The following is a 10499-nucleotide window of genomic DNA, read 5'->3' as shown; positions in this document are numbered from 1 at the left end:
GCCGATAAAAATATTTTGTCATTATTGCATCAAGTTTTTGTGAAAATTTGCTGGCACTATTGTCAGAGGTCAAGGTGCCGGTAGCCTATGTTTCACATTTCATATATTCCACATCGAACACTCAAAATAATATTAAACTGTATAAATAGTACAAATAAACCAAGATTTTGTGAACATTAACGGCATTAGGACCACTTTATGCTGCACTCTATTTTCATGAATGTGTATTTTTACGCTTTTATAGGCCTATTTAAATCAAAGATGTATGACCCATAGATCGTTTTTAAGTCACTATATAAATAATATTACACTTTATTAAATTTATTAAAATGATTTAGATAGAAAAATTATAAAATGTATATACAGACAATGATTTTGAGAACATTAACGGCATTAAGATCATGAATTTTTATATATATAGCGATGTTATATTTAAATTAAAATGCATTTTACGACCCACGGATCGTTTTCAAGTCACTATATAAATAATATTACACTTTAATAAATTAATTAAAATGAGTTCACTTAGCCTACTTTTAAAGAGTACTTCGATTTACATTGTTGAATATCGGTTGCAAAAACATGTGCCTACGACTATACGGTATGTCATTACACAACAACAAATCGTTAGCTCTGTTTTTTACTATTGTTTACATTTTCACTCAGATATTCCGGTTTAATGCCATTGTATGAAAAGGACTCAAAACAATTTTAGAGCATTCTCCAGTCTGAAAATGTAGGCCTGAACAACAACACAACAATGGATGCCGCAATTAAATCTAACACCATAAAGGCATACATGCTTGTACAACTACAGTATGGCACACTCTCTGCTTACCTATATGTATATTTTCTTACTTAGAACATGGACCTATTAATATTTAGGTCCATGCTTAGAAGAAAGACCATTCCAAAATTCAATATTTCAGAAGATGTTTTTGCGACGACGTGTCTACGACACAGTTCCGGTAGTTCACATACTGAGACAGGTGCACCACCTACCAGGTATCTGAAGGAAAATTGCTGCCAAGGACAGTTATAGTGCCCTACCAGGCTAAACCTACAAATTATTAGTTCAGCGGTCACCCCTTATTAGCGTCTACACTCGAATTGGTCTAGCACTGGTCCGAAACGGTATCCGACCAGTTTGCCGAAACCCATTATTGCCGAATTAATGGCCTCTTTGCCGAAACTCAATTTGCCGTTACCATCGTACAACAGTACAGCATACTGTGCTTTTGAAAACATGATGAGTGGATCAGGGAGGAGCCATATTTACATTGTATTTGTACCCGTGTAAACGCTCCGCTTCGAATAAACGCCCCTTTAGAGCCTCATTTGGAATAAACGCCTCTTTCGAAAACACCCATTGACGTATATTTTTGCCTCAAATAAGCCCTCTAAGACTCTAAACAGATCTAATGGAAACATCATTCCCAACACTTTATATTAATGTTTTACTCCAGTAGAATTACATTTCACAATTTACAATTACAGTGGAATTATAGGGAAGTTTGAGTATATACAGTACGTATTCATTTTACACACACAAAAAAAATAAACACCTTCCTCGCTCGAATAAACTCGCCCTCAAAAAACCATTCTCAACAATAATCGCCTCAGGGCGTTTATTCGACGAAATCGTCCGTGACCAAAAATGATACGGTAATTTGCCTATCCATATAACGTTATTTTGATTTTCAATTTCTAATATTGTGGTATAAAAAAAAATTAAAAAAAATAAAAAAAAACTCCCACCGCGAACACATCGATTTTTTATGCCGAGACCCTGACAGAGGCTCTAGTCAGCCCTTTGATTCGGGTATATAATTGTAGATTATTATTATTTATTTATTAATTTCATTTAGGTATACATATTATTATCTTAATTAAACTTTATACACTTATTATAAATATGCTTATAAGACATTTTATCTGACAGACCTATCTTATTATTTTTTTCCATGAATTATTTGATGAAAAATTACTTAGTAGGTTATGGTAGCTCTCATGAAAGCATATTAGTATTAAATCAATCAACAATGTGTGTACTTTGATTTTTTAACAGTTTAAACAGCCTTTGTAAGATCAACCAAAGAAATTAAATAGGCCTATACTTCAAATATATAGAGAGCTCACTAACCATAATAACAAAACAATAAGCAATCATTTTTTGGTTTGTCATCAATATTTATAATTCAAAATTTAATATTGTCACCAAATACAAATTACAAAGATGGTATTGTCACCAAGACCAATTAGACAATCTTGATTCACTTTCGACGGAAATGGCGTTTATCTGTTTTTGCGTATGAACTCTTCATATATAGGCCTATATATACACACATCTCTTATACACATCTAGATGTGTATAAGAGACAGGGCCTAGACCTCTCCTCAAGATGAGCATCATCAATGTTTACACAATGACGGAAAATCCTAAATAAACAATCTTTCTTTGTTGTTTAATGTGTCTGAATCCTGTCCTAACCCTCCACTAAATCTACATTAAGACTGAAAGTAATTAAATATATAACATGCTATTATTTTAAAGTAAGTCAACACAGCAAGAACAAGCTACTTCAATCTTTCTTTCATTTAGACATCTGAATAAGAAAATTACAAGTTTTGTGTGTGTGAATGTCAGTACCAGGCTTATGTTTCAAACAGTAATTATATTATACATACGTGTTCTGGAAAATATAAAAAAGATGAGGATATAAACGCTAACTCCTTGTATTAGATTACAAAGATAAACGTATAAAACTGGTAGAATGATTTTCTTATCCTACATTTAGGCCTATATGTTCATTACTATCTGTTGAAAGGTAAAAAGTCTAAGAGTGACTGACGATAGGGGGCGTAAACATTCCTCGTAAGTTCCTTACATGGTCTGGGTGCAGGTGTCGTAACACTTTGTTATCTGTATGTCCATCAATCCCATATTACTAGTTTGCTGTATAAGCGAATTTTCCTCAATTATGAAATTGAAAAACCATTTTCGAGTACTAAATTTTGTAATTTGGATATGAATTTTTTTATTTTTTTTTTAATTTCTAACAATCGTCCAACAGGAACTCTTCGTTCCCACTTACAGGCGAAAAGTGATTGATCTTGATGAGGACAATGATGATGATGATTTTGACGATTAAAATTACAAGAATGACTGATGAAAATATTGATGAGGAAGGCTGGGCACACATTCCATTGAATGATGCAGTTCTATAGAGAACACAATGAACCTATGTGCATGTGCACAAAGGATCATTTTATCTGCTCAGACTTCCATCTACAATCGACAGACGTAATAAATTAAGTTTCTCTACCAAAGAGTAGTTTTCGCCGCACGACGTTAACCTTAAATTAGAGACTTGTGGTAAGTCTAGTGTATATATAGAGCAGAGATCAATTTGTCAGTAAATGTTCTTCATTTATGACTATGTGACAGACTTTACCAAACCAAATTAATCTCTAGAAATACCTTGAAAAATAAGTAAACATTACAGACCACTGCTTTGAACAAACTTATTTTATTAACAAAATTTGCAAAAGCAACCAAAAACAATATAAACATAACAGGGTAACTAATTGAGTTAACTTGAACCAACTTTATCCATTGTATAAGGCACGTTGAGGTATTTTCTAAATCAATCCTTCACATCAAAGTTTTAAAACAGAACCAAACTTGGTAAAGTCTGAATAATAATTTACCTCATATGCACTTTCAATCTTCTCAAAATTTGGAATGAAAAATACCGAATATATCTCTTTTGGCAGTATAGTACATAAATACCTGTATTTTCTTAAATAAAAACCAATTTCTTCTTAAAAAATGATTTTTATGGATAAATTTCATTTGATTAACCACTTAATTCAAACAAATATAATTGTAATGTATTTGATATGCAATGGAATATAATTATGGCAAACATTTACAATAATACAATAAAGAAAAAAAGGACAAAATTTAAAAGAATTTGAAATATTTTTCATTTATAAAAGGGAATAAAAACATTAAAATAAATTCTAATTTAGAATGATGTTTAACTTTGATCATCATACTTGGAATTTGACCCATTATGGAATTGTGATCAATTACCTTTTTAGATTCCATATATTTCTCACATTACAGTATATACCATTTTATAATTTAGTTCCATGTTAAGGATCCATCATGTACATAACATATAACTATAGTAAATATTCACAGGTGGGGCAAGTACAATATTCAAGTAAACAAGAAGAATATGTGTATACATTATATATATATATATATATACATTATATATATATATATATATATATATACACACACACTATATATATACAATTTATATAAATGTATATTACACTACTATATAATATACTATTTCAATTATATATAACTGAAAATGACTGCCGTGTTATATGATAGGTATTGATATTAAGGAAAACCTGTTGGTTTTATGCTTAGAAAACCTGCAAGATAAAACTGGTCACATGAGTCACTGAAGCTGTCCTCGAAATAGTCTACTCCATTCAATTACCACAAATACCTAACTTACATGCCTACAGGTTCTTTACATGCAACATTATCTTTGAGTTCTTTGGCCAGTACACGTAACATACCCATATGTACCCACCAGTATAATATATACTCAAAAAATATTCTTTTGAATAAATATCTAGAGAATGTACTTTAATGCCAATAGTAAAGTATTGAGTGCAGAATATACTGTGTTGCTCAACAACAAAAATAATTTAACTTAACAACCAAGCAAAAAGTTATATGCCTAAAAACAAAAAAACAAAAAAAAAACAAACAAACAAACAAACCTAGTATTTCATAATTTTGGCCCATTTATACACCTTTTTTTGAATACAGTAACTAAAATCTAATATGCATAATACCATTAAAATTGGTACACACAAACAAAGCTGAGTTGTAGATATATCAAATTTCCTGTACATGCAAAAGATGGGAAAAGTGTAAGTGAATAAATGAAAAAAGTGATGTCGTATTTCAGTCAAACAACACATTTATACACTGTACACTTATTTTAATTATTATTTCTTCTGGTAATCAAGAAAAGTTAAAAAGATTCTTGCTTTTCATTTTCATGATAATCTACAAGAAAATTATCACCTATACTGCTAAGTTAAATTACATGTATTTACATCAATTCTAAAACTATAGAGAGCATACCATGCTTAAAAAAAAAAATCGGAGGGTTGGTTTGAAAAGGGAAGTTTCGAAAAATATTTTTTTTTATGTCATTGTCAATGTCTTTACAACATGGATACACTTTCAACACATTTTTAATGTACATTGAATTGTAAAAAATTTCAACATCAATGAAGTCGGTGGAAAAATCCCAAAAGAATACTTTCTGGTTACAAACATGAATACAATGCTGGTAACAAATCAAAATGAACATTTATGAATTTATATCAATGGAGTTGATTCTTTTTGTTTTATTTTCAAAATCAGAACCATTTCACTCGAAAAGTCCAGCATAAAAATATCAATTATCATCGCGAGATGTATGTTACGTCAACTGGCAATCTCCATATAATTAACATATAATCAAACTTGCTATTTCTTAAAAAAAATATAAAAAGTTTTTCTTTTTCAAGTAAAATATTAAGATTTCATTGTCTCAGTTCTCCTTACCAAAGCAATAAAAATGCAGCACTTTTTCTCTAGCTGCATTGCAACTTACTTGCTTCAAATTCATCATTCGAAGCAACCCTCAAGGCATAGTCTAAAATAAACACCCAAAATTTATCTGTATTCCTTTCTGTTACATAATAGCACCAATTTAATCGGTTGAATAAAGAAACAAAGATAATAAATGAATTAAATTATGGATTACATGAAATTTAACAACTGTACAAATAATTGAGACAGAAAGACGCTCAACAAAGTGCTCGATATCTTGCCCAAGTAAATTTGAAATTTTTAAACTAAAATATGTAAAAATTCAAATATATATATTCCTATAACAAATCAATTTTCTCTGATTTATGTTCTTTAAAATCTTTAAGAAAATTATTTTAACTCTCAGAAAATAGAATGGCTGGCTACTTTTTCTTTACAACACAGCAAACAATCGATCTGCTGTACAACCCATAAAATATCCCTTTAAATTGTTTTCATTTTTTCCTCATATCATCACTACTGCATCAACTTCTTTGCATGATCTTTAAATGCATTGATCCCACAAAATCAATTGATACAAAGTTTTCGGTTTGGTCATATATCATGATACTGTTTTTAAAAAATGTTTCTTGTTTTTCAAGATCTTCCTCTCCTTCAAATAAATTCATAGGAAGCATATATTTTCCACATTTGTGAAATTAAATGCACAAGATCCAGTACAAGTCTTTGAATATAAAAAAGAATTCCTTGACGTTTTCAGTTTGTTCTATTTTTTTCTGTGCTTGCTGTATTTTTTCTATCTTGGTATTATAATTGCAAGATAACTCTATCTCTATTGTAGCATCTCTTTATTTTGCAGCGATACAAGCATCAATATGTCAGTATCCAGAGCACACTTTTAAGTCTCTGATTGGCCATTTCGCTCTTGAACGCAACCATTTAAAATGTTCTGATTGGTTCGAGCTGTGCACGAGTCTTTATGGACGGCTCAAAATGCTGACTCTTGTTGCCGAAAGCCTCTCACACAGTCGACTCGCTGCTGTGCCGACTGTGCGAGCTGGAGTTTCCCGAATCCACTTCGCTTTCAAGAAATGTAGTAATGGGGTGATCGCCCAATGCTTCAAGATCTAGATACTCCTGAGGAAAAGGAATATTTATCTTGGTTAATTACAGCTTTACAACATTTTATTACCATACATTCAAGGCCATAATACTAGACAAAAAAAACCAAAAAAAAACCCCAAAAGAGAGAAAATTAACCATTCATACACACTTAAATCAGCAAATTATTTACTGCTATTTGAATAAACTGCTTAAAATTTTTGATTGAGTGTTGCAATAATGAATGTTCCTACCTGATTTGTTGACATTTCTATTGTCCTTGCAAGATCTTCTGATAATTGTGCAAAGTTTGGACGGAATGCACGATTGGTCTGCCATGTTTCTCTCATGATGTGATATCTGATGATTCAAGACAAACATTTTTTTTATTCAAGTTTAAAATTCAATCTTGTGAGGTAATCATAATCATATGAATCTTTTTCACAACAAAATAATAAAAAAAATAATAATAAGAGAAAACATATACAGAAGATAACAATTTTTTGTTGTTCTAAAATCAATAAACTTACACTTCCAAAGGACAGTTCTGTGGTTGTTCCATTCTTTTTCCTGCCTTTAAGTAATCAAACATTTTTTCAACTGGAACACTGGGGTAAGGTGTTCCCCCAAGTGTCATGATCTCCCACAACAGAACCCCATAGGACCAGACATCACTCTCTGTGGTAAAGACCCGGTCAAACAGCGCTTCAGGAGCCATCCACTTCACCGGTAAGCGTCCCTGTTAAAATAAAACTTAACTTGTTACATCATATACATCTCGGCTAATTATTATGCTTGCTAGCAATTCTGGATCGGTTTTTACTAATTTTTACTTTCCCTTTTGCATCTAACAACAAATAATTTGTAAATAAACAGGATGGTAAAATCTCTACCTGGTAGGAGGAGAATGATATTTATCTGATACCAAATTAGCTGTATGATAAGGAATACTTCGCAGTGGGAGAGGTAGTTTGCAAAAGATGCATTACAAATTTCGCACATTTTTCCTGAGAATCCTGAATCTATATAGTGATTATGGAAGTTATCATGATGAAGCATTTTTGTTGATACAACATTCTCTAACCTCTTTAAAATTTCAATCTGTAAAAATTACTTTGTGAGATGTGAATAAAAAAAAATAAATTGCTTACATCTGTTGTCTTTTTATAGTAATCAACATAATGAATGTCTCTGGCTAAACCAAAATCTGCTATCTTCATCACCAAGTCTTCTGTAACCAATACATTTCTTGCAGCTAAATCTCGATGAATACACTAAAAAAAATATATAATAGGAAAAATATGTTAATACATTTCTACATAAAATAATTAGGTCTTTTATCTCATTTAAATTTGAATATAAATTATTATTAAATTTTTGCTAAATGTTTTGTAATGTGTCTTTTGTTTGACTTTTACTTTGCAACGGTTTTAAATGAACATTGATTGACCTAGGTTTTTTGCATATGTTTTCCTTTATTTCTTTTCTGAATAAAGGAATAGCTGGTGTTTTTCTAATATGTAATGGCTCAAAATGCAATTTTCACATGTCATGGTTTCCATGGTCAACTGGATACATCATACTAATCTTGTGCTAACCTTTTTGGATGCTAAGAATTCCATTCCTTTTCCGACTTGGTAGGCCATGGACAACAGATCCCTATTGGTCAACGTCTGGTTTTCAGGCATCAACACCAACTTCTCTGGAGGGATACCATCCGGAGGTCTTCTCATGCGCAAGAAATCACGCAGGTTCCCGTTCGGTGCATATTCAACTAAGACAAATGGTGCACCTAAAAAAGAAATGTATTTACAAAAATAGTTACTATCATGGAAGTGGTTTGGCGCAGTGGGAAGGTTTGGTTCCCAAACCTTGAGGTCAGGGTTTCAATCCCTCCCTGTGCATTTTGCTTGTGTCCTTGAGCAAGGCACTTTATCTGCATTGCTTCTTTCCACCCAGGAGTATAAGTGGGTACCTGGTAGGGTTAAATGCCAAAATGCACTGATGTAGCTACTGCAACGTTTTTGCAATACTCCACCAGGGAGCTTGAGTTTGTGTTCCATATGCGTTTAATCCAATGACTGGGGGTAGTAATGTGAAGCACTTGGAGGCCTTGTTGGCATTAAGCACTATGTAAGTTTAAAATATTATACTATTATTATTATTATCATCATTATCATATCATACAGTAGCAGCCTAGTGGGAAGACTGTTTACAAATAGTGGATTTGGTTGTTAGAGTGCTGGGTATAGTATTATTAAGGACTTGGTTTTGTCATAATAGACATAATGCATTGCCAAAAAGGGCCTCATTGCATTGTAGTGCAAACATGATTTTTTAACAAGAGTGGTGAAGAAAATTGTTTAATTAATTTTACAGAAAAAGTTTGGTAAACACTAGTGTGAAGTTCATATTTCATCAATGTTCTTAATACCGCCAGCAGCAATCAATCATCATGGATACATTTGGGTGTAATTTTCCTCTCCATTAATTATGTTTGTGCAAGCGTACGATTATCTGCTGGTCAAACATTATTTACAACTGAGTAGGCATGATGGATCCTGGCACTGACCATTGGTAATCCACTATAATGACCATCTGCTATTTGCGTTAGTCACATGTCATAGGCTTATTGACCTTTCGTTGATCTTGCTCTGGCTACCAGAATTGAAGAATATTGATGTTGCACTTACCTTCTTGTGTACAGCAACCCAGCATATTAATAATGTTGACATGCTTCCCAATATTCTTCATCATATCCATCTCCGACATCAAATCTGACAGCTCACGATCCGTAGCATTGGCTGATAAAACATTATATATTATATTAAACAACAAAAAAAGAGGACTATATTATATTATAATTAAATTGATATCATCTTTGTATTATTAATAAACGAATATATGTTTAAATAATGATGATTATATTCAATTCAAATTGACCAACATCAATTGAAATAAAAGCAATTTGATTTCAATTTACTTATTATATATAAAGACATATGTTTTTTATCTGAAAAAGGATAAGGAACCATCCATTTCTTTTTTTAAGAGACTGCAAGATATATACTATTTTCTGCGACCCTCTTTCAATGACTGATGATTTTGAGATTATTTTTTTCCATTTCCATTAAAAAGCACTTTCATATGTTTGGTACGCTCATGCAAAGTATGTACTATTTTCTGTGACCCTCCTTCAATGACTGATGTCGTTTTGAGATTATTTTTTTCCATTTCCATTAAAAAGCACTTTCATATGTTTGGTATGCTCATGAAAATGTTGGAAACAGTAGAACACCTTCATAAAAGTCCATTGCTATGATTGTATAAATATTTTGGCAACTGTACTGTACGTTTGTAACGACATCTGGCTCAGGAATTTCATGTGCACATATTTGGATTATGACAAGAAGGCTTATCTTCTGTTATCTTATCTCCGACTTACCTTTTAGCATTTTGACAGCAATGGTGTACGGCTCCTGCCCTTTTGTACCCTTCAGACCAACTGCAATTCCCATGACCACTTGACCAAATGCACCTTCACCTAGTATCTTGTTAGTGACAGTCAATCTAAACATAAAACAAAGTTTGAATGTTTGTAAATCACATCTCACCTTACAAAAATAATTATCTTTTACATGAAGTAGTGAATAATTGTTTATTTTATATTATACTTTTAAATTATATATATATATATATATATATAAAATGCAAAAGCAATGAAAAAACGATGTACAATCATTGAAAGTTGACTTGC

General features: G+C 31.7%; 1 protein-coding gene across 1 annotated transcript in view; it reads right to left on the bottom strand.

The window, feature by feature from the left end:
* Nucleotides 1–3511: 3511 nt before the first annotated feature.
* Nucleotides 3512–10499, bottom strand: part of LOC117121385 (fibroblast growth factor receptor-like) — a gene marked incomplete in the record, with an annotated part of 59534 nt that continues 52546 nt past the window's right edge. The window contains 7 exon segments of the mRNA XM_033266578.1: nt 3512–6778; nt 6997–7102; nt 7273–7481; nt 7894–8016; nt 8341–8534; nt 9436–9546; nt 10188–10312. Coding sequence (XP_033122469.1) covers nt 6662–6778; nt 6997–7102; nt 7273–7481; nt 7894–8016; nt 8341–8534; nt 9436–9546; nt 10188–10312 — 985 coding nt within the window.

Source organism: Anneissia japonica, unplaced genomic scaffold (assembly GCF_011630105.1).
Source record: "Anneissia japonica isolate Jap-2015-1 unplaced genomic scaffold, ASM1163010v1 scaffold21_len1647178_cov195, whole genome shotgun sequence".
In the NCBI taxonomy this organism is placed as follows: Eukaryota; Metazoa; Echinodermata; class Crinoidea; order Comatulida; family Comatulidae; genus Anneissia; species Anneissia japonica.
The sequence above is the reverse complement of the archived record's forward strand: the minus strand, read 5'-3'. Positions and strand labels throughout refer to the sequence as shown.